Raw genomic sequence first — 25015 nt, 5'->3', positions numbered from 1 at the left:
AGACTTTTTATTATAAATATAAAGAAAAAAATTCTGCAAGGATTCTGGCTGGAAAAAACAAAAACAAAAACAAAATAAAACAGATCATCTTGAAAGAAACAAAAATCCCCTTGGCTTCAATATCAAATTTCAGAAGGCAACGGAATGCGATTTCCAACATCTTAAAGGGAAAAAAAGAAAAGGAAAAAAAACATGTTCTCACTCTGCCAAGCTGTCCTTTCCTTTGAGCATGAAGACAACAAAGGGGCCTGTTCTGGCGTGCAAACCCGCCTTGTTCGTGAAGTTTCTCGAGAGAGTGCATCGGATGAGTGGGCCCGTGTGACCAAGAAGGAACCTGACCTGGGGGTGGGAGGTGCAACTGCAAAACCTTGCCAAGGCCACACGCAGGCTCTGGGGTGTACCTTGCAGCTCTGTGCACTAACCCCGGGTCTTCACTCAGACTGTGTTCCTTCCCAGGATGGAGGAGCGTGGCTGCAGTCATAAAACACACCTGTCTCTTCTCCTTCCTCCTCCCTGAGGACACACCCCTGCCTGCTCACTGGCTACTTAGGGTCCTGGACTCCTGCCCCATTTCTTCGCCAATCCAAGCAGCATTTAGCCTCCTGGAACCCTGTTCAGCACCAGGCTCGCGGCTCTTAGAGCCAGGGAAGCCCCCTCCTTTCCAAAGGAACCTTGGCCACTCCTCACTTCACCAATTCATGCCCCATTCCAGGCCAAGAGCTGGGGTGGTGCCCTCAAGGAATGTCCAGCCTAGTTATGGAGAGGAGTGCGGCAGACATGCGAGGATGCTCACTCAGCCCTTTCCCAAGCACCTTCTTCTTAGCCTACTTCTACTATAAAGACTGGAAAGCCAGCCACTTGTCCCACTTTCCACTGTAGCTAGGGTGACCACACAACTCATTTCTGACCAATGAAATGTAGGCAGAAGGCCCAAGGAGGGCATTGTGTCTTTCAAAATAAAGCAAGGCTTGCCAGAAAAAAAAAAAATGGTTTTCCCCTTTGGTCTTCCCTTCTCTTTCTGCCTGGAACACAGATAAGATGGCTAGAGATTCAGCAGCCATCATGTGATCATGAGGCAACAAGGTGGGGGATAAAAGCCACAGTGCCCAGGATGGTGACACAGCAAGACAGCAGCTGTCCTAAAAGCAGCTGTACCAGCCCTGAGCTGACCACATCTGGATTTTGTGTGAGATGAGAAAAATAAGCCCTGGTTATATAACACTGCACTTCAATCGTCTGACAACTGCAGTCAAACACTGCTGATATAAGAAGGTAATGAAGTTAAGCAATAACAAAACCTCACCTATCAGGCAGCCTCATTCTGCAGTCAAATTGTTATAAGTCAGAGCGGTTTCTGTTTTAAGCAATAAGATCTTTTTCAAAATATTTTTCAAATACATATTCTATAATAACCTTTCCCTATCCTTCTGTAATGAGCTGAAATCTACTGATAGCCTCATGAAGGGAGATATGTGGGATTGTAGCCCATTTTCTAAGTGACCTCAGACTTCTGTGGATTTTGAATACTCTTTTGGCTTTTTATATCTTCTTCAGAGAAGAAGAAGAAGAAGGTCCCCATTACAGTCCTCAATAGCCCTACCTAATACGATGACTCTTTCCCTCTCTAGTCTTTTGCTGTAGGTTTTAAATTGTAGGCAAGAGTTTGCTAGAAGAGACTATAATGAGCACTAGGCTGAGAGAGAGTCTGAGGGGTCTTGCCTTCAAAATCAGCGCAAGGCAAGAGAGAGCCAGAGGCATGAGCTCTCCTCACAAACTCTGAACCAGATAAAGGTTAGCTCCTCAGAAGCCTTTTTGTTTTCTTCTTGCTTCCTACCTTCGTCCTGGGTTGGTAAGATTATGAGGCACCTAAATGCAGATGTTGCAAGGCAACAGCCCAAGATAAGTCACAAGAAAGCTTATGATTTAGGGTCCAATGAATGCCCTAAGCAGGCAGGGTTATAAGCATTCACGGGAGAAAGAGGTTCTGGTGGGCCAGAGTCAGGGAGAGCTTGAGTCTTGCAGGACGATCAGGCCCTGGCTACTTTTGGATGGGAGCCCCGGGCTTTCTGGGAATGTGGTAACATGTGCAGGGCCTGGGAGGCTGGGAGTCAGGCAGCATGGTTGGCCAGGAGGCTTTGGCAGAAGAGTGGAGACAGATAGACCAAGAGAGGGAGGTTCGGCTGAAATACGCCCTCTGAAGAGCCAGAATTCCCCGCCCAGGCCACAGGGACCACAGAAAGGCAGCCGAACCTACCTTGGACAGGAACCAGCCTGCAGACCCGCCCTTGTTGTTGTGGCCAACATTGATCTTCATCAGCTGCCCCAGATCCGGAGCATCCAGCATGAACTTGTCTTCAGCTCCCCTTTCAAAGTTGTCCTTTTCATTTTCCAGCCTACGCTCCCCTGTATACACACACAGGTAAGAAACTTACAAAGGAGACCAGAGGAGGAGAAAAAACCCACTTCTACCTCAGCTTAATGCTCTGCCCACTGGAGGTGGGTCTCAAAAGTCCACAAGGTGGGAGGTGGTGGGGGGTGGGGCAGGGACAGGTGGTACATAGTAGGTGCTTTCTGCCCTTCCACTCCATTTTGCTGTGAACCTAAAACTACTCTAACGACAATGTTAAATTTTTTTAAGAAGTCAACCCTGAGATCTCTGGGCTCTGTAAATCCCTCCAACCTCCAGTCAAGGGAGAAGCTTGCCCTGCATGTGGCTCGTACCCAGGTCCCATAACTGGGTTTCTGCTTTCTGCCTTAGCCTAGAGTTCCCATTCTGGTAACCCCATGCGCACCCCCATCCTTAGAGCTGAAGTCCTGCCTGGCTTGTCCCAGCCTCTTATCCTGAACTGGGAGCATAGCCATGGAAGTTGGTCCAGGGCTGTGCTGGGCCCCTGACAGCCAAGAGACGTCCTTAGGCCTGCCTCCTTTTCTGGAAAACAGCAATGACAGCTACCATCAGACATCCTAGCTCCTCATAGATTTTTTTTTTCTTTTCTCTCTATTTGTCACCACAATCCAAGAGGGGGTATTATTAATTCTGTCTTGTGGATGAAGAAACAGGCTTAGAGAAGCCCGATAACATGCCAGAAGTCACGTGGGTGATAAGCACATCGTTAGGATCCATTCTAACCTGTTCTTTCTACTTTGCAATTTTCCACTATTATGTCCCCAAGCCTGCAGGTCATATTAACACTTACAGCCCCACCTAAGCACCAGCTTCGCACTTATGCCATCCATTTGCTTTATTTCCTAAAATTTAATTCTTTACATCTTTCTACATTTTGAAGTGCAACCATTCAAACATATAGAAAGCAGTATAAGACATCCATACACCTACCGCCAGATTTCAGAGGCAGAACAGGTGCTAACACTCTGCCTAATTGGCGTAGACCTTTCTCTTTTTTAAAGAAGAGATGACAAGTAGGTCTAAAGTCTCACTGGCCACCCGAATCTCCTACTCCCTCCCCCAAATAAACCCCACCCACAAGCGACCTGTATTGTCTCCGTGAATTTTGGTTCGCACGTGGACGTATTCACAGAGAAAATGTACTATTTTTTGCACGTTTTAGAATTTACAAGAATAACATCACAGTGCATATCTCTCTGTCTCAGGTTCGTCATCCACACAGCGGGGATGCGAACAGCACCACCGCATAGGGTCCGCTGTGAGGATGAACCGAATGGGTCCCCACGAAGTGGCTGCCTGAGCTAAGTGCTGTGTTCATGAGGTGCTTCACGTATTCTGGGAATACGTTGTAAAATTTATACCAGTTCAGAATTATCACATCTTCCAGGTTAACTGTTCCTTTCATCATTGTCTGATATGTTTTTTTATTTCTAACAAAGTGTTTTTGCCTTAAAGTTTAATTTGGCCAATAATAATACAGCTGTGCCACCTTCTTCTGTGGTGTTGATGTGCTCCTGATACACTTCATTGCATTCTCTTTATTTTCAGCCCTTCTGCATCCCATGTTTAAGCTGGATTTTATTTCTTTTCATTTAATATGAGAATACCTATCCTTTAACTGATGAGTTTAGTTTATTTCTATTTATTGTGATTATTTGTACATTTATTTTATTTTTTTATTATTAGCCATACTTTTTCTTTGCTTCTCTTTCCTCATTTCCTGCCTTCTATTGGATTGGCTGAGGCTTTATTCCCTCTACTGGTTTAGAAGTTATACACTTCTTATGGGGGGGGGTTACTTTTACAATTTTAATATGCATGCTTGACTTATTGAAGTCTAAAGTTCATCAATACCTATACTCTCCTATCGCTTGGGGATGAGCTGTGACCAAGAACTTAATTATATTTAAACTTTCATTATTTACCTTCCTTCTCAAAGATGATCGTGTTCTAGTATTTTGGGTCCACATTTTCTCATGCCCTGATGATAGTCACTATCAGTATTGTTTACTATAGTCAATGCTTGCTTAGCTTTGTTACATCAGTACCAATATTTTTGCTCAATTCTTTTCTTGCTTCACCTTTCTTGTGGGTATGATTTCCTTTTTCTTAAAGTACCTTCTTCAGCGGCCGTTTAAGTATAGGTCTATGAGTGGTAAACCCTATTTTTCTTTGCTTGCATGGCAATTCAGTAATTTTGCCCTCACTCCAGAATGATAGCCTAGCTGGACACAGAATTCTAGACTGATATATATTCTTGCTCAGAACATTAAAGCTATTATTCCATGAACTTATGACCTTGTATAAGGAGCTTATAGGAATTTACTACCATTCTAATTGGTTTTGTAGAAGATGATCTGCCAACTCTGGTTACCTTTAAGATCTTTCTCTTTGCACTTGGTTCCCCCACAATGTATCTAAATGTGGATTTGTTTTCCTTCATCCTGCTCAGTGACTCCTTCTGTCACTTGAGTCTGAAAATTCATGTCTTTGCTCAATTTTGAAAAAGTTTCAGCCATTATCTTTTCAAGTATTTCCTTTCACCTATTCTATTCTCTGTTGGAACTCCTGTTCAACATCTATCAGAACTTATTCTGTCCTTCATGAATCATGACCTCTCTCATTTGTATTTTCCTCTTCATGTCTCTGCTCTATTTTGTTCATATTTGTGTTACAGTTCATAAGTCTCTATTCAGTGGTTTCTAATTGTGTTGTGAAACACATGCACTAAGTGTTTATATTTAGTAACTATATTTTCATTTCCTATATTTCTGTTTTCTATACTTTTCATGGTGCCTTGTTTTCTTCAATTGTTTTGTTCCTGTCTGTAGTCCATTTACACATATTTAAACTACAGCTTTTCTCAGATTACTCTATTATCTGAAAAAATTTTTTAAAGATTTTATATATTTATTTGACAGAGAAAGACACAGTGAGAGAGGAAACACAAGCAGGGGAAGTGGGAGAGGGAGAAGCAGGCTTCCTGCGGAGCAGAGAGCCCAATGAGGGGCTCGATCCCAGGACCCTGGGATCATGACTAAGCCGAAGGCAGACGCTTAACGACTGAGCCACCCAGGCGCCCCTATTACCTGAAATTCTTGAGCATTTACTCTTGACTGTTGTGTCCACTGATGTTTAGTCATGGGGGATTATGTCCTTGAGTGTTTTGTAGTTTCGGAAAGTGAACTCATCTCCAGTACCTTATCTTTGGGAATCTCACGCAGTCTTGCAAATGCTTCTGCAAGCACCAAAGGTATTACTGGCATGGAACGAATTTTCTGTGCTTGGGGGAGGGGAGGTCCCCAAACCACACGTGTAGTATAAAATCAGATGTCAAGCCCACATGAGTGCGAGCAGAAGGTATCAATTTCTCAACAACTCTGTCTTTTTAATCTAGAGCTCTTGCAGAGATAAGGTTATTGTACTGATGAGCCAACTTTTTCCTGACCTGTTTTTTTCACTGAAGATGTTCCTGTGAACCTTCAGGGCTCCTGGCTTTACCTGCGGTTCTAATTTTGCCTATCTTGCTTCATGCAGGACACAGTCTTATTTTCTGACCCCAAGTGGGTATGGAAATCTATCCTGTAGATTGTTGAACATGAAAGGTCCCTCCTTCCAAACGCCATAGCACCAATTCATACCTAATACTTCTGTTTTTTTTAAGATTGATTTATTTATTTGAGAGAGCGAGAATGAGAGAGAGAGAGAGAGAGTACATGAGAGAGGGGAGGATTAGAGGGAGAAGCAGGCTCCTCGCTGAGCAGGGAGCCCAATGCGGGACTCGATCCTGGAACTCCAGGATCAGGACCTGAGCCGAAGGCAGTCGCTTAACCAACTGAGCCACCCAGGTGCCCCCTAATACTTCGGTTTTGAGTTCCCTCTTCATTTCTGGCACCTGGAGATTTCTCTTTTTTGTTTCTTAAACTCAGCAATGCATTTTAAATTCTTTAATATATTGCATCCGAAATTCGGATCTCAGTAGCTTTTCTGACTCCTCTGTTATTTCATTAACTTGGAGGAAGCAGGAGAGAACCACCTGTCTCAGTTCTACTGGCCTGAATGTCCTCCCAACACTTGTAGCCATGCTTGCGTCTTCAGTTCTTGCTTCACCTATGAAGACAAGTCTAATGATCTATCCCTGGCTCCATTCTACTCTGCACCAAACCACTGCACTGAATCAGGCCATGCCCAGCCACATTCAAAATATAATGCAAGATGGCCACGGAGCTTAAGGAGATAAAGAAAGTAAGAATGAGTTCCTTGGTGATGTAAAGCTTGGGTCTGTTCATTGTCTAGGAGGAAGGACAAGTTTAAACAGACCCCAGACCCAACACCCTATTCTGAAAACACATCACACACATAGATTTTACGAGATGGGCACCTGGCTGCCCAGGGAAGGCCATGAACAACCACACTGCAAGCAGAATTGCAGCTCAACAGAAGAGACTGGAGCTGCTTTCCTCTGCTAGGCGTGGGGGAACAGCCCACCTAAGAAGCAGAAATGGGCACAGCTTGGGAAGAAAGGATTTCTTACCTGTGTCTCCATACTCTCCAAAGATATTGATGAAGACGTCAGCATCGGTCCCCGCCCCAATGACATCACCGGTATACACCCTGACTTCATACTTGTTACCTGGGAAGGAGGACAGAGAAAGCCTCGGCTCGTTAGGATCCTGAAGAGAGAAGAACAAAGGCCCCAAGGTAGCTACCACACCACCCACCCTTCCCTCCAACAGAGCCTGAAGTATCACCATTGCTGTCAAGAACACGGTAAGAAACAAGCTGCCTGACATTGGTTCCAAATGGTCATTGCCAGTATCTATGTGTAGCAAGTTAAGGCACCGCACACCTTAAACTTAGACAATGTTACATGTCAGTTATATCTCAATAAAGCTGAAATAAAAAGTCAAATGGTCATTGCTAAATGGTGTGCGCAGCATAAATCAGGTAGAGGGAACTTCTGTTTTTATCTACTAACATGCTACCTTGGGATGCATGAATCAGCCCCAATCCAGATGCCACACTGAACCAGACCACCAGCCCATCTCCCCTGGATACTGAAATGCTTCTTACTGGGCCCACTGCTCATCTACTCTGCCCTCTCCAATCTGTTCTCCACACTTCATCACAGTGTAAAAATTCACTGGGGAAAATACATTCTGCAAATGAAAATCAAATTTATATGTAAATTATCAGGGCCGTACCCAATGCAAAAACTAGAGGCACTGAGAGTAGCCAGCAAATGCATGCTTAGTGGTTACCTCACTTAAAGATCTGTATTGCTTCCCGTATCTTTCCCCAATTGGCAGAACCCCATGCACTGTAACCTCCAAATGCCTCAGCGCTGGCCATGGCCTTGTGGGGGGATGGGGCTCAATGTAAACTACACAACAGGCTGAGCTCTGCCTAGGTCTCCCCAGCTGGAGCCTGCCTTAGAGTGAAGGAGCGAAGGAGAGGGGTTGCTGTGTGGTGCAGCAAGGAAGGCTCCTCTAGACTTTCTTTGGGTGCTAACAATTCCAAGGGCTGAGGTGATTTTCCCCTCCCTTTCCCCTTCCTTCAGTGACTTTTTATTTTTTATGTAGGAGAATTTTGTTCAGATTTCTTATGCCCAATATGTGAAATTTATAAAACTAGAGGTGTTTCACTAACTCAAAAAGGTATCTGTACCCCCCTGTTTATTGCAGCATTATTTACAAGAGCCAAGACATGGAAAAAAACCTAAGTTTCCATCAATGGAAGAATAGATAAAGAAGTATACACACTCACACACATGCACACAAACATACATAAATATATAATGGAATATTATTCAGCCACGAAAAAGAAGGGAACCTTGACGTTTGCAATAACATGGATGGACCCTGAGGGCATTATGCTAACTAAACTAGGCCAGTCACATAAAGACAAATACAGCATGATTCCACTGATAATGTGGAATCCAAAAAACAAACAACAACAACAAAAAACAAAAACACCCCTAAAAATCCCCCAAACCAGAACAAAACAACCCCAAACCCATAGATACAGAGAATAGATTGGTGGTTGCCAGAAGTGGGGTACAGGAAGTAAACAAGATGAGTCAAAAGGTACAAACCTTCGGTTATAAGATAAATAAATTAGGACCCGTAATGCACGGCATGGCAACTGTAGTGAATAATACCGTATTGCCTATCTGCAAGGTGCTGAGAGAGTAGATCTTAAAAGTTCTCATCACAAGAAAAAAATGTGTCATTATATGTGGTGATGGATGTTAACTGGACTTTTTATGATGCTCATTTCTCAGTATATACCCATACCAAATCATTATTTTGTATACCTGAAACTAATATAATGTTTTATGTCAATTATACCTCAATAAAAATAAACTGGAACTGTTTTAATTGAGGCCCAGAGCTCCAGGCCTTCTGCCTGCCCATCTCCTCCCAGCTCCTTCCTGATGTCCTAGCCCCCAGGGGCTTTCTCCTCCGCATTCCTTGGCTCTGCCATGTTGTCTGTGTCAATGATTTCCAAGTTTACCATCTATCGCCTTGCATGGTTAGCTGTTTCCTGCAGGTGAGGCTTCCAAGTTCTTCAAGAACTTAAAAAAGGTCTGGGGCAGGACCTCCTTCTCATGGATAGCCCCCCAAAACAGCCCCTAGCACATTTTGCTGAGCACATACTAGAGTCTCACTAAGTATGTCAGAAAGCAACTTGATTCGCATTTCCTCAAGCTCGAAGTCCCAGGGAAGTCACTCAGGGCAAAGGAGTGAGGTGGGGGAGATAAGGAGAAAACTTAATTTCACCCAGTTCCTATCTTGAATCCTGCCCAGCAGCTGCCATCTAGAGATGACATGAGGCCGAATGTTGCAGGGCACCCACAGAGGACACCCCCACATATCCACAGCCCTGAAGGCTGATCTTTAACCTGCTGAGAACCTGAGCCGCGAGGGAACAATTCTCTCCTTGAACCTCACTTGGTGAGATCCCTCACAAGAGAGGGAAGACCCTCCAATTCTTGTCCCCAACCAAAGAGCTCCCAGATTCCCACCCCACTTTCTTCCCCATGAAGACCCCTCTGAGATGGGAGACAGAACCAGGGTCTTCAGAAGAACCCCTAGGTCAGTGACTTGAAGTCTGAGCCACATTCAGGTTACCAGGGGAGCTTGCCGACCGGGCAGGTTTCCAGCCCACCCCCCTTCCCCGAAGATCCTGTGACATATCTGTAGAGGACGAGGAGGGCCCTGGCCGGTCCAGCAGCGCCTGCTCCTGATCATCTTCCAAGTCGCACAGGCCTCTGGCTGCGGGCTGTTCTTTCCTCCTCTGAGAACCCTTCATTTGGGTTCACATCCTTTCTCAGCTCCAGTCTAGGGCTTACTTCACACAGAGGCAAGTCCCCTCTGCAGGGTGACAAGATGCCCAGGGTCCCCTTGGCTGGTGATGCCAGGGTGAGGTGGGGGCTGGGGGAGGCCCTAAAGGCCACTGCTGAGTATCAGTGGGTCAGAGAGGGCGACAGGACTCCAGAAAGAATGGGGCACAGTGCAGCAGGAGGAAAGGATAAGGGGGGCTGGGGAGCCCTTGGGGAAGGAGCAGCAGACATTCTGCATCATTCCAGAAGGCAGAATTGGACTTAGCACTTGAATTATAAAGAAGGATATTTTAGCTCACCAAAAGAAACATTTTCTAGTAGCTAGGGCTATCCAACAAAGGCAGGAGATGACCTTGGGGGAAGTTAGTTTCCCACCCCTAGAGACATCTAAGCAGTCACTTTGTGACAAGCACATTGGTGGAGAGCCATCTGTCAGGGAGGCTGTAAAGAAAATACCAGAGGTGAAAGAATGTGAGAACACTAAGGGTCCTTTTCAGTCTGCAATTCCATGACATCTGACCAGGACAGGCAGGCTGCAGACTAGAGAGGGAAGCCAAGAGATGGGGAGGGGGGGAGGTGCCCGAGGCCGGTGCAGGCAGGCCTGGGGAGCAGGAGCCCACGCAGGGCTTTGGGAACACAAAGCATCCCCTTCCCAGGAAAGTCCAGAGAAGCAGGCATCAAGGCTGAAATAAGGCCACGTAGGAGACAAGGGTGGAAGGAGTTTCCAGAACTTTCCAGCTGAGGTGGACAAGGGGCCCAAGCCCAGGGGTCAGAAAATCAGATGAACAGAATGCAGGAAAAAGTCAGTTCTGGGATAAGGTTGGACTGTTCTCTAACCTCTGCAGAACTCTCTATGGCAAGATGGGGCCCTGGGTTCTCATGTGGTTGGCTGGGTGAGGAGCAGCACCCCCGTGTGCCAGATGACCTCCTATCAAATTGAGGAGAGGCTGAGAAAAGCAGCAGGCTGGACAGGCATACCTCACAAAACTGTTCTCTAAAAGGCCCCGAAGAGGGACAATGAGGCTTATTATATTACTGTTCTCCCGGCTTTGCTTCCACATTTCCTCTCCAAGCAGAACCCCATCCTATCTCATGTGCCGTTTTTCCAAACAAGGCCTAGGGCCCTGTGCCAACCCTAAATTGTGATAAAATGCATATACTGTTGAGAGAACATGATGGGATAAAAGCAGGGCTTCATTCTCTCATGGCTGGCCGACTCAGCACAGTGCACCCGGCCTTACTCCCAAGAGGTCATGAGAGCTCCCCACTTTCCCGTGATCAGGATTTCAATGAGCACAAACTTGCCATTCTGGTCACAGGTGGGTTTGTGTATGTTGAATTCACCCCTTAGATCTGGTGATCCGTGTGAGAGCAAAAGGTCCGTATGTGAAATGTGGCTGCCTCCCTGGTGAAAGGACCAGCCAGAGGGGAAGGTCCCAGGCCAGGAAAAACCCCTGCCCCAGAGGCCAGAAGGGAACAAGGGGGGCCAGAGAAAGCAGATGAGAGCAAAGAGTTCAAAGAGGATGGCCGGGGCTGGCCCACATTCTAGGGCAAAGAATACTAAACGGTCACCCAGGCCTTGCAGCTCATGAGGCCCCTGCAAGTCCTTGATGTCATCTGAACCATACAAGGGCCACACGATACAGGCAGAACAGATACTGTTGACGTTCTCATTTACAGATGAGGAAACGGAGGCTCAGGGGGCAAGGCGTCTTGCCCAGGGCCACACAGCTGCTAAATGATGCAAGAGGGGCTCAAAGCCAGGTCTCTTTTCCCTGAAGCTAGGGCTCTTCCTAGAATGTGTCTGGGCCTCTCATTCTCTGTGCCAAGGGGTAGGCACATTTTTTCTGTAAAGTGCCAGATAGTAAATATTTCAGGCCTTGCAGGCCACATGGTCTCTTTTGCAAGGACTCGACTCTGCAGGGGTTATCATGAAGGCAGCCATGAGCCATACGGTAGTACCCCCCTCCCCTTACCTGCGAGACTACGGTGGAGATCCCCAGAGGATGCCTGCGACCCTGGCGCGCACCCACCCCTACAGAAACTAGGTTTTTTCCTATACAGACACAGAGATTACTAATAATGTTACAACAACTGCAATAAAATATGCTGTAATAAAAGTGGTGTGAGTGTGGGCTCCCTCTCTCAAAATTCCTTCCCGTACTGGGCTCGCCCCTCTGGAGATGATGGGAGAGGACAAATGCCTGCATGATCACCACGTGAAGCGAACGACGCAGGCTCCAGGACTCGCCTTCCGACCACCGGTCATAAGTGCAGCCTCTGCTTCGGAGGCGGACTGACCTCCTGAAACCGCGCACGCCGGACGCGCAGCATAAAACTACGTAAGCAAGTGGGCGTGGCCTTGTGCCAATGAACTTTATGGACTTCATAGAACTTTATTGAACTTCATAGAACTCTCCTGTGTCATCAGATATTATTCGTGTTTGATTTCTTTTCAACCTTGAAAAAATGTAAGCATCTCTGTTCGCTCCAGGTCCTCACAAGACTATACCTAGTCGGCCCACAGCCTGTATGTAGATGGCCACCCGCTGCCCCAAGCTGTCTTGTGCATTCCAGGCAGTGTTCTGTGTTTCTCGGCAGGGGACTGCAGGCAGTTCTCTGCTCGGTGGCCTGGAATGGGAGTGGAAGTGCTTGGTGCAGGGGTGGCCAGCCTGCTGGTCGCAGGGTGATCACAGCACACTCATCACTAGCTAAGCAGCTCAAGGCTCTGAAGACTGGGGAACGGTTGCCCTTTTTCTGTGGGGCTGGAGGGGGTGAGAAGGACCATGTCCTGCCTAGTGTGGGCAGGGAGGGCCAGCTTTCCCTGTCCCTACAATGCTGGGTGACTGGGCTGAGCTCAACGTTCCCCTGAGTGCAGTACAGTATGGGGGCCTGGGCTGGGGTTTCCTGAAGGTGGGGACAGATGGCAGCATCAGTTCTGCAACCTCAGGCATTGTGCCTTCAGCTCCTTGCTTGGCTGAGAGTGAACAAGGAGCAGAGATGGAAAGAGAGGGTGAAGGTCAGGTTGGAGGAGGGACTAGCAAGTTCACTGACCTTCCTGAGCAAGCATGGGACCAACAGGGCCTAGTGATGGATTGCAGGAACGGTTGCCCAAGACAGTCCTTCGGTTGGCTTGTGGTTTAATCAACGCTATGACATTTTCCCTTGAACTGATTTCTCTCTGGCCTTTTAGTGAGTAACCATTAGCTCATAGGGTGCCTTTCTACAAATCAGAAAAAGTCTCCCTTCCTCAAGACACTTTACTGCCATCTGTTGGATAATTGTCATAATAGATACACAAACCTACAACCTCTACCATGTGAAAAGTGTCTCCTTACATAGTCTCAGTTGTGCCGTGCACAACCTGCATATCTGAACCCGGCAACACTACCTTTCAGAGAGTGGTTGCCTTTCCCTGAAGGTCAGTGAGAACTCAAAGAAGCCAAAGTAGTTTGAGCGTTGATCCGAACAATATACAGTAAGGGAAATGGACCAGAGATTAAGGTAATCCCAGGGTACCTTCCAGAGCCAAACAGAACTGAGTTGGGGTACTGCAGGTATGGCATAAGTTGCAGCTTAAAGACAGGTGGCCGCCTTAAGGCCTTGCTTGCCCTGCCCAGGGGATCCACCAGCCGAGCCTTGCACCCTCTTTCCTCTGCAGGCTGCATGGCAGAGGCACAGCCCTGCTCCCTCTGAACAGGAACCATGTCCCCTGTGGGCCAACCGGAAGCTGCCTGTGTGGGCTTCCAGAAAAGGCAGGCATGGCAGGCCCGAGCTGCCGCCTGCGCCTGGTGCGCCAGCCTCCCCCACAGCCTCGCCTGCGCTCTGTCTGGAACAGTCAGCACACAGCAGCGACAGGACACATCTGAGAGAGCCACCTTGGGCGGCGGGGGGGGGGGGGGGGGGAGCCCCGCCACGGGCGGGCCCCCCCCCCCAGATCTCGCTGCCGAGCCGGGCTGAGCTGCTCGTCACGTTCCCGATGACAGAAGTCAAGCAAATGCCCGGAAACGAAGCCTCGGTCCCGCTTGCCAAGGAAGGGACCCTCCCACACCCAACGTGATCTGAGCCTCCCAGCTGCTCACGTGGCCCGGGCTTTTTTAGGAAGCAGGGAATCATGAATGAAGTCCTGCTGCGTTGACGCACGGTGTTTCTTTCCCTAGCCTCGAGCATTCTCAGGTCCTGCATGGTTAGAACGCGGCTTCATTCACTCGGGGCCGGTGAGAGGAGGTGAGGGGGAGGCAGGGGGCTGGCGGGACTTGACTTCGGCCCAGCCCCACCGGAGTCCACAGCTGCTCCCTGGCACCCATCACTTCCGCTCAGCCCGAGCCAGCCGCTGCAGAAGCGAGATCTCACCCGCGCCGCGGAGGAGGACACGGAACCGAGCGAGAGACACCGGCGGGACTGCCCTGGGGGTGGGGGCGAGCGGAATGTTCTCCCCCAGCCACTGAAGGCCCCCCCCCCGCGAATCCTTGCGCCTGCGCGGGTGCGGGAAGGGGTGGACCCCGGAAGACCCCACGCGGGGAGCTGGGTCACAGCCCCCGAGCAGTGAAGGTCCTCCCAGGTCCAGAGACTCGAGTCTACCTCCCCCCTTGCTGCCCCCCAAAGGTTTCCTCTTCCTTCCTTCTGGTCCAGAGGTCCACATCTCTCACCCAGAGTCACCCGATTCTTCAATTAGGACTTGGAACTCCTCTGCTTTCTCGAGAATTCCCTCAACCTTGCCGCCCCTGCAGACACACGCACTTACCAAAGTGGTAAGAGCCTCTGATGCTTACTGAGGACTGACATGGCCCGTCACATCTCTTTCTCCTGTAATCCTCACGGTGGCAGACCCTATTACTACTGCGGTCACCACTCACTGAGAAAGCATTGGAAGCAGCAGGTTAAGAAACCTAATCAAGTTCCCACAGTTAGCAAGGGTGAAGCCCAGATTTGGACTCAAGAGGTCCGGGCAGGGAGGTTCTCTCTCAGCTGTCACTGTGCCCACCCTGCCAGGTCTAGCTTAGAGCCCACCTCCCAAGCCCGCGGTGCTCCACTCTAGAACTCTCCAGGCGTGTATCACTTATTTGGTACCTAACAGGTGCTCGAGCACATGCTGAGCCTGGTTACGCGAGGACATTAAAACATCGCTCAGTCATTAACGGTTGCTCCTGGGTGGTAATCAAGAAAAAGCACTCTGTCCCTTGTTTCACTGCCAAATCATAGATAGCTAGTATCCTTTCCTAGGACACTGTGATGTAAGCCTGATGTTATCAGGTGCTGAAAGACTATGGAGTAGGTAGGCTTTCACTCCTTTTAGCTCACTGTGCTCACGCCCTCATCCAATTCATTGCCAAGCCCCAGAGAGCCACTTCCACATGTCCCTCAGACACTCATCTCCCTTGGCTCCCACCCCCACTGCTCTGCAGTACCCTTCCTTTCCACCTGCACACCCCAGCAATCTTGGCTCTGTTTCTCACCTTTCCACCCCAGACTCCACTCCGCTGCTGGGAAACCAGCACTTCTCGTCCCCTGCTGGAGGAACCAGAACGCCACACAGCCTTCCTGGAGGGCAGGTGAGTAATACCTGTCAGAAGGCTTACTATTTTACAAACTCCTTGAACTAACGATTCAATCCCTGTGCATAACAATTCATTTATACTAGGAAATAATTGTGTTCATAAATGACCTATAAAGATGTCTATCACAGCATATCACAGCATCGTTAATAACGAAAAATGGAGAACAACCTAAAAATATCCAAAATGGGCAATCGTTGGGGTGAATTACAATATTCACCCATGTGACCATTTAAAATAATGGTTTAGAAGATTGTTCAATGTTATGATATGATATTAAGTGAAAAAACCTGGTTACAAAGTTGACTGTAATACAATACCACTTTTAATCAGTATGTAGTGTTTAATATATTCATACATAAAAAAGAAAAGGAGGGAAATTCAAAATGTTAACAGCAGTATCTCCAGGGCTCTCCTACACGGCTATTAAGTTCAAGGCTCTGGGTTTACTCTTGGGTCCATCACTTCTATGCAAATGACCTAACCTCTCTGTGCCTTAGTTTGCTTCACCTGTAAAATGGGAATAATAATAATAAATCTGTCATGGCAGTGTTGTGAAGATTAGATAGATAGATAGAGATTAGAGCAATGTCTGACATTGAGTGAGTGCCCAATAAAAATTAGCTATTATCATTTTGGGGGTATGGGATTATGGAAGCTTTTATTCTTCTTGCTTATTTGTACTTTTGACAATTTTTACAATAGCCATACTTTTTCCCCTGTAATTGAAAACTAAAGATTGACGTCACCTAAAGCCAACACTTGAATAAGTCACGCCCTCTGTAGTCCAGAAGGAGCTGTTGAGAACCGCAAGTCTGTAAGACACACCTAAAGAAAATCCATGCACTTGATAGATAACCTTACATGAACTGGCTTTGGTACCAGAAACCTTTGAGCTTGCTGGTCAGGGCAGCTAGGAGGCCAGAGGGAGGGTTGAGGACTGGACTAAGGAAGAGAAAAGACAGAGGCAGGGGCCCACCAAAGACATCCAGCCCCGGGTAGGTGGGAACCCTTTCTCTGACACCCGTGCGCCACTCTGGCCAACACTTGGAGCTCAGGGGAAGGGTCCAGCAGGAAACCACTGGTGGCTGGAATGGACACCCACAGCTGGATCATTGCCAAGGCAATTTCTGTATTATAAGTTCCAATTATCAGGCATACAAAATGCAGCTCTGAGAAAGTGCTCTCCACAAATAGGGAAAAAAAAAAACGGTTATTATAAACACCTATTTGAAAACCTCATTCTGTTTGGAAGCCTAGCAAACTCTTTCCCAACTAGGAAGCCTCAATTGGGCATCACCTCCTCTATGAAGCCCTCCTGATTTCTCCTTCCTCTATGCTTCCATTGGTCTAGGTCATTCCCTACTTAGAACATTCTGTCTTTTTGCACTGATTATTTACTGGCTCGACTCTCTCCCTTTTAGTCTCTAAGTTCCTAGAGAGAAAGACCTGTACATATTTACCCTGAGCAAAGGATCTGGTACATAAAAGATTCCCCAAAGTGCCCACTGAAAACTGAATGACATTGGAAGAGCACAAGGTGGCATCTGGAGCCCAGGGCACTAGCTCTGCCCGCATTGGGTGACCAAGAGCCAGTGGCTTAACTTTCTGAGGCTTCTGTTTTCTTATCGATAAAATGGAGGAAGAGTTGATAAGGTCCCTTCCGGTCCTGAAATTCTCTGATATTCCTCACTGAGGCCTCATTGGAAACAGTTCTCTGCTTCCCACTCTTTCCGGAGATGATTTTCTGCAACGTTAGGTGGGAGCAGATGGGGTGGGCGGGGAGCTGCTGCGAAGTTCAGAGGAGGAGAGCGCTGCAGGACTGGCCCAGCTCCCCCACACCCGGCCCGAAACCCTGACGGCCCAGGCCCACCTCCAGAGGGTTTGAGGGAACAATGACTCCCAAGCAGCATCCACAGCAAATAGAGCTCAGAGGGCTCTGGGTAATGTTTGAGCTGGGTTAAGGGGAAACATCAGGGAGAAGGAAAGGGGTGTGGAAGAGAGGTTCTCCCTGCAGGCTTCCACTGAAATCAAGGTCATGAGCCTATTTCCAGTTGTCTAGATGAGCCTGGTGGATTCTAGAGGGGATCCTGGCACTCAGTGGCTCCAAAGTCCTACCTGATTCTGAAAGGCCAGAATCTTGAGTCTGTGCATCTCAGAGTCAGAAAAAAACTGGATGTAGGGGAAGAAGAAGGGAAAACATCAGGATCGTAACAAGCAGCACCTCCTCAATACTGGTGTCATTTACTGAACACTTACTCTGTGGCCAGCAATGCGTTAAGTGTTTACGTTCATTTCCCCCAATGAATCAGCTCAACCACTTTATGAAGTGGGAATTCACGCTATCCCCACTTTACGGATGAAGAGATAGAGGCACAGAGCGTAAGACATCTGCTCCTGCTTACCCAACAAGTGGAGTGGCAGAGCCAGGTCTGGGCGGCAGAGAATGGGGGTCTGGGACCTTGCTCACGGTGGAGAGATGGGCACTATGCAGAAGAATGCTAAGTATGGGAGGGGGTGAAATGAGAAAAAAGTATCCACAACAGAAGGGAGGACACCAAAAGCCGGTTTCCTCTGCTCCATGGAGGAGGCCTAGCCCTAGACCCATCCTTCTCATTTTGGTTAACTCTATTAATCCTAAAAAGACCCTGAGAAACCACCCACAGAGGAAGAAGCTGAGGATGGGAGTGGAACTGAGATCCGCCCCGGGTCTCATCACTGTTGGTGGCAAAGCCAGAACTAAATTAAGAGTTTATAGTCCCTTGTGCTTTCTGACCCAGAGAGCTATATTTTAAAGTCAATGATTTGATTACCGGGTGGTATCATCCTATAGAATGTGGGAGTAAGTCAGGGCTGCTGGTTTAATTGGCAGAGCCCTCGTGATGGGTGCTTTCTGCCTCCATCAGCCAGGCTGCTTGCATGCTGTGTTTGCTTTTGCACCAGGCAGTTCTCTGGTAGGCCCATCATAATCCGCTGCAGGTCAGCGAAATTTGCACATGCCCTGAAAATGTTAATCACGAGCCCTTTCTTGTCCAATCCCTTCTTCAAATGCACCATGGGCACTGTGCCCAGCACGGTCTTGCCAAGACCGGGTGCACATCTGGAGCTGTGTGATAATCGCTGTGCCGCACACCGTGGGCCGTAATGAAATTATAAACCCAGTTGCCTGATGAAATCACTGGGAGTGGAAACAATGCTTATGCTGGACAAACACAATCCCATTTCTACCTGTTCCCTGGCCTCTGAGCAGCTTTCAGCCCCAGCATTAGCTGTCCCATTTGCTACAACATGAAGAAAGAAAGAAGAAGAAGAAGAAGAAGGAGAAGGAGAAAGAAGAAGAAGAAGAAGAAGAAGAAGAAGAAGAAGAAGAAGAAGAAGAAGAAGAAGAAAGGAAGGAAGAAGGAAGGGCGGAGGAAGCCAGACTAGGAGCCTGGCCGAAAAGGTCATCCGCCCCTCCCAGCCTCCCAACCACCTGCATGCTTCTGGCCCACCTGCCCAAGCCGATGCTACTTCCGCAAGCAGCCCCTCGGTCTCTTTGGGGCATTGCACAGTACTAGCTGCAGCCATATTTACTATTAACCCACCAAAGAAGATAAATGCTCCTTGTCCCAAAGGAAGCCTAGGGTACAGGCTCAGCTGGGAGAAGGGGAGGGGCAGGACCCACTTCCGACCCAGCCCTTCTGAATGCGAGGGCCTCCTCTGCTGCCGGCAAGGCCTGGGTCTGAAACATCGATACGCTGTTGTGCCTGCTTTCCGACAGCCCTGGGGTGTGAACAGCCCCCAGGCCAGCTGGAACTCAGCTCTTGGCTTCCGAGGCCTGTCACATTGCCAAGTTGGCAGAACTTTCCCCAAGCAATGTGGTGTGGGCTCAGTACTAATTTAAGCCACGTGATCATCTCAGCGCTTTTTAAGGTGGGAGGGTTTGTGGGTTGGTGCTGGGATGAGGACAATTACTTGGCCAGAAGGCAGGAAGTGACATCATATTAGCAGTGAGAAAGCCAGGCAGGGTCTGTCCTAAACGGGTCTGGCCCACTCCAGCCTCAGAGATGTGTCCTGAGCCTCCCTGGGGCCAGAGGGATGGGCAGCCCTGTGCTCTCAGCCCGTGCAACTCTGCACCATACTCACAATCGCACCTGCGTGCTGGGCCCCAGGGATGTCACACCAGAAGTAACAACATCAAGGTTCGGGGAGTGAATTCAGGGGGTGGGAGACCTGGAGCCAGGGAAGGGAGACAAGGAGACGTTCAGCTAGCAGAATACCAGAAGAAAGCCAGTGCTACAAAGGACCTAAGAGAACATCTAGTCCAACCTTCTGGTAAGATGAAGCAGCAGCCCAGAGGGGACCAGTAACCTGTCTAAGGCACACAGTAATCAAAGGGCAAGACTAGAAGCCAGTTACCTGCCCCCCACTCCCTCGTAGAGCTCTTTCCACCCATCTCTGCTGCTGGTCTTCATAAGTGGGTGTGTCTACACATGACCCCCCACCAACCACCACACACACACACACACACACACACACACACACACACACACAGAGGAGCCTGTTTTTTACTAATCTCCCTCAAGCCCCTGAGTCCCAGTGGCCAAGTTGGCAGGTAGGGAGACCCCAGAGAAACCTGAGCTTGGCTGGAGAGCCCAGAGAGACATATATTCAGCAGTTAGCACCCAAACAGGCCAATAGCAGTCCCTGAGATATGGGGTGTCTCAGCCATCTATCCATCTTAAAACACCAGGGTGGGTTACAACCCACCCCATCAGCCACAGTGGCTACTTCTGGCCATGAATTGGCCAGATCACGTGTGAATCTCAGGGAGCAGGCTGAAAAGTTTCCCCTCCCTGCCCATGAGATTCTCTACACATCCCTGACTGCAGCTGGGAGGGGCAGACCCCTGAGAATCCACTTCTGTGTAGGGCACAGACGTCAATTTCTCCAGGGTTTCAAGGGGGAGAACGCAAGGCAAGGGGGTAGGCAGTGCTTTCCGGAGAGGCTGGGGCTTTACCCCCAGCAGGGCTGGGGTAGCATGGGGAAAACTGAAGCACAGGATGAAGGAGAGCATGGAAGGGGGAAAGGCGCTGGCTCTGATGTTTCCTCTCACCCTGAAATATGTTTTGTTGACAGCCTTCTCTCTAACCGACTTGACACAGAAGTCTGGGAGCAAGGGTAACCCTTCCAGGCAGTGGTCTTTGGGTCCTTGTGGGGCTTGATGGAACACTTGATGGAACAGGGCCTGAGCCCCAGAAACTTCTGTCAGGAGTCTGGCTTCCACACCACCATCAGGGAGCAGGTGGGGAGAGAATGTCTCATCCTCAGACCCGTTTCCTATGGGTCCCTTGAAACTTCCTCATGGTTTATAAGTGCTGGAAAGAACAGCTTTCAGAGCCACCGTCTGCCAGACACTGGAGCCAACACAATCTGAGCAAACAAGTTGAGAAATGGGAGCTGCTGGTCTGGGACTAAGAAACAGAGGGAGAGGTAGGAGGTGGTCTATGCATGCTCACCTTGACCTTGATATAGGTGTAAAGTGGGGATAATAATAGACCTCACCTCCGAGGGGCACTGTGGATTTGTACAGTGTATGCATATGAAGACACAAGACTATAGAAACATTTTGTCTAAAGGTCACCTAGCTAGAAGGTAGTATTTTGGGGATTTGGACCTAAGACTTTTATGTCTTGAGACATGGAGCTCTGAACCATGTGATGCCCTCCCCTCTCCTTGAGTGTAGCTCGTACTATGGTAGTCTGTGTCCTCACTGGACTGCAAGCAACTGGAGTGTCTGGACCATATCCTTAACCCAGACCCAGCATTGAAGAGCAGCTCAGGGAGCGGAGGGGCATGACCCATGATAGCCGCTAATGGCAATGCTTCAGCTCAAGGCCTGGGAGACTGTGCTGAGACTCTGGCCAGAGGCCCTCAGTGTACAGATGTCAAGGTAGCTACTCTGCCCCTCTGGGTTCTGAGTTGTCAAGAGGGGAAGCCATTCTAGACAGAAATCCTCTAAGAAGAGAGTCAGACATCCATGGCAATGAGGGGATGCCAAGAGGCAGATGGCGGGATGGAAAATTCACTACAATTCTGGAGCAATTCGATAGCCAAGACTGTATTCCCACGGATAGTCAATGCAGACATGCTGAACGAGCGGCTGCCAGCCTTCCACAGGCCCCAGAATGTGCCAGGACCCCTGACACCCACTCTAAGAGGGAGACGAGCATAGAGATGGCTGCTAACTCCCTAGTAGGGTGCGTGTATGTCTGAGATTATTAATCAGGAGGTGTGATGTCTCCTGGACCATTCGGCTAAGGTATGGAGGGGAGCCAGCCAAAAATGGGACACCCACTCCTGCTGACTCACGTGGGAATGAGTCAGGAAAATCCAGGTTGTTTCTCCAGAAGCCTTGAAGTCCTGGGCAAGAATTGAGGACTTGGGATGGAGACAGCATTTTCATCTTTTCTTCCAGGGGAATAAGAGCCCTTTGACTGCAAAGTCAGTGTGGTGTATTGTCACCATGGTGTATTGGGTTAATGGAAAGGCGGGATTGGTTATAAGAAGCAGGACATCAAGGGAGCCTGGATATCCAAACAATCTTAAAACAACAAAGTTGGAAGTCTTATGCATCATGATTTCTGAACTTCCTACAAAGCTACAATAATCAAAACAGTTCAGTACTGACTTAGGAGCAGACATTTGGGTCCATGAGAAGAATAGTGAGCCCAGAAATAAGCCCTTGTGTATATGGTCAAGTGATATTTGACAAGGGTGCCAAAACCATTCAATGGGGACGGGACAGTCTTTACAACAAATGACGCTAGGAAAACTGGATCTCCACGTGCAAAAAAAAAAAAAAAAAAAAAACCAAAATTGGACCTTTATTTCATTCCCTATACAGAAATTAACTAAAAATGGATCAATGGTTTAAACATAAGAGGTAGAAGTATAACACTTTTAGAAGAAAACATGGGACAAAATCTTCATGATATTGGGTATGGCGATGATGGTTGGATGTGACACCAAAAGCACAGGCAACAAAAGAAAAAATCATAAATTGGACTCATAAAAATTAAAAACTATTGTGCATCAACACAACTCTTTTCAACAGAGGGAAAAGGCAACCCATGGAATGGGAGAAAATATTTGTAAATCAATCACACCAGCTAAGAAGTTAATATCCACAAATACATTCTGGATGGACCCCTACAATTCAACAATGAGAGCAAACAGCCCAATTTTAAAATAGGCAAAGGAATTGAATGGACATTTCTCCAAAGAAGATGTACAAATGACCCATAAGCACAAGAAGAGATGCCTGACGTCAGTAATCATGGTTATTATTTAAAAGACAACAACAACAACAGAAAATAAAGCATCGGTGAGTATGTAGAGAAACTGGAACCCTCATGCATTGTTAGTGGGAACGTGAAATGATGTCGCTACCGTAGAAAACAGTATGGCAGTTCCTCAAAAAGTTAAACATAGAGTTACTACCTGATCCAGTAATTCCACTGCTGCGTCTGTACCCAAAAGAAATGAAAGCAGGAATTTGAATAGCTATTTGTACACTAACATTCATAACGTTATTTATAATAGCCAAAAGATAGAAACAACCCCAATGTCCATCAACCGTTGAATGGGTAAATAAAACAGGGTCTAGGCATATAATGGACTATTATTCAGCCCTACAAAGAAATGAAGTTCCCACACATGCTGTGACATGGGTGGACCTTGAAGACATTATGCTAAAGTAAAATAAGCCAGTCACAAAAGAACAAATAGTCTATGATTCCACTTATATAAGATCCCTAAGGAGTCAAATTATTATAGAGACAGAGGGTAGAGCAGAGGTTCCCTGGAGCTGGAGGAAATGGGAACAGGGAGTCATTATTTTATGCGGACAGCGTTTCAGTTGGGGAAGATGAAGAAGTTCCGGAGGTGGATGGTGGTGATGGTTGCACAGCATTGTGGATTTACTTAATGCCACTGAATTAGACATTTAAACATGGTTAAGAAAGTGAATTTTATATGTTTTACCACAATAATAATTTTAAAAAGAAGTAGGTTGATGGAGTCAGGGAGGCCTGTGCACTCTGTTCTGAGGAGCCCCCATCTGGAACACAGGGCTCTTGTCTAGGAGGTACATTCTTGGGGAGCCCTGGCAAACCAGAGCTGCTCAGCGAGGCAGGCTGGACATGTGCCCCAAGAGAAGCCAAGAGCAGCCTGTCTTCACACGGTTGAGGGGCAGACAGGAAAATGTACAGGGTGTTTGTCAGCAGAGGCCTGCAACAGACAAGCAGAGGAAGTGCCAGGGAGACCGTTTGGGGTTTAATTTCCCGCAGATCTTTCTGACAACCAGTGCCACTTAGCACTGGAACGGCTGGGTGATTGGGAGCTGTCCACCGCTCAAGAAAGGCTAGATTCAAACCAAGGCTGGAGAAGTAACCGGTGGGGATGTACGCTGTGAAAGGGATTCTTGTGACCGTAGGAGACTGGTCCTTCTGCCCTCGATGAGCCCTAGCTGTGACCCCTCAGGCCCTGATCTCTTAGGGGCCAGGCTGGTTGCCCTGCCCAGGGACAGGCAGGAAGCCTCTTCCAAGAATTAGGAGCCCTGCATTCTAGTGTCAGCTCCATCTGTGGTCGGCTGTTTGATGTTAGATGAATCACCACCTCTCTGAGCATCAGTTAACCCATCTGTGTAACCAACACCTGCCCGCCCTCCTTCACCTTGCCTCCCCCAGAGGTGTGGTAGGGATGGAGTGAAGCCAGGACTCATGAAGAGGAGAGCCCAGATATCTTACCAGCCCTCCTCCGCTCCTCCGTATTTCTACTTTCCCTTCCTCACAGATCAGGGCTGGTACTGTTTCCCGGTGCTCAGTTTGCACGCCACTGGTGGCACGTGGGATGCTAACGGTGATACAGGGGGGTTATCTACCATTGTGCATTTGTTTTAATATGTGCTGATGTATACCTGATATTTATAGCCAATAACAGGGTTTTTTTTTGTGATAATAATATCCACTTTCTTCTTAAACTGACTTACAAGACAATAGACAAGTTGCCAAAAGTGAGCTTAAGAAGAAGAATAAGTAAATAATAAAGGAAGTTGTTGTACTTGAATAAAGCAAAAATCTTGAAGATGGAACGTGAGTGGCTGGGGTTTGGAAACCTCCAGTGGTTGAGGGGACACAACAACCTGTCTCCCCTCACCCCAGTGACAGATCCCCAAGGCCTGGCAATCAGACACAGAGGAAACCAAAAGGTGAAATGTTTGGGTTGGCCCTGATGCCTGGTTTCCTTAGGGTGTCAGATGCAGAGATTTTTACCAACCAACTGAGAACCAGTGAGAAACTGAACTTGTCTCTAGGACCTTCCACCCACACAACTGTGAGTTGGCCGTCATCCACCCCCTTCTTTTGCAACCTCCTGTCCCTTTCCTTCCTCATGCCTACCTTTGCCAGAGTGGGATCCGCAAAGGAAGAGGGTGGCCCTGACCAGGCATTCACCCCAACGGCTTAGGAAGATATTGGGCACTTTCCCACATTTAAAGAGAACCCTAGAGAGGTAAAAGTCATCTCCATGGCAAAAGTCAGGCACTGTGCCATGCAGTGGAGGGTGACAGTCTTGTCCAGGGCAGAAGTCCTAAAGCTCTGCAGCTCACTGACACCCACAGGTAGGGCAAGCTCCCCTCATGCCTGTGTCTTTAAGCCTGATATACGA

The 25015-nt window shown here is 48.1% G+C and overlaps 1 protein-coding gene across 2 annotated transcripts in view; it reads right to left on the bottom strand.

Annotated features, from left to right (window-relative positions):
- LOXHD1 (lipoxygenase homology PLAT domains 1) overlaps positions 1-25015 on the bottom strand; it is a 149374-nt gene that overhangs the window by 108072 nt on the left and 16287 nt on the right. For both annotated transcript variants that reach the window (XM_073897971.1, XM_025886803.2), the window contains exons 5-6: positions 6942-7040; positions 2255-2403 (exon numbers count right to left, since the gene is read on the bottom strand). In XM_073897971.1, coding sequence (XP_073754072.1) covers positions 2255-2403; positions 6942-7040 — 248 coding nt within the window. The remainder of the gene's footprint in view (positions 1-2254; positions 2404-6941; positions 7041-25015) is intronic.

The sequence above is a fragment of the Callorhinus ursinus genome, unplaced genomic scaffold (assembly GCF_003265705.2).
Source record: "Callorhinus ursinus isolate GAN/ISIS: 27379988/994484 unplaced genomic scaffold, GSC_fseal_2.0 scaffold11, whole genome shotgun sequence".
Taxonomy (NCBI): Eukaryota; Metazoa; Chordata; class Mammalia; order Carnivora; family Otariidae; genus Callorhinus; species Callorhinus ursinus.
The sequence above is the reverse complement of the archived record's forward strand: the minus strand, read 5'-3'. Positions and strand labels throughout refer to the sequence as shown.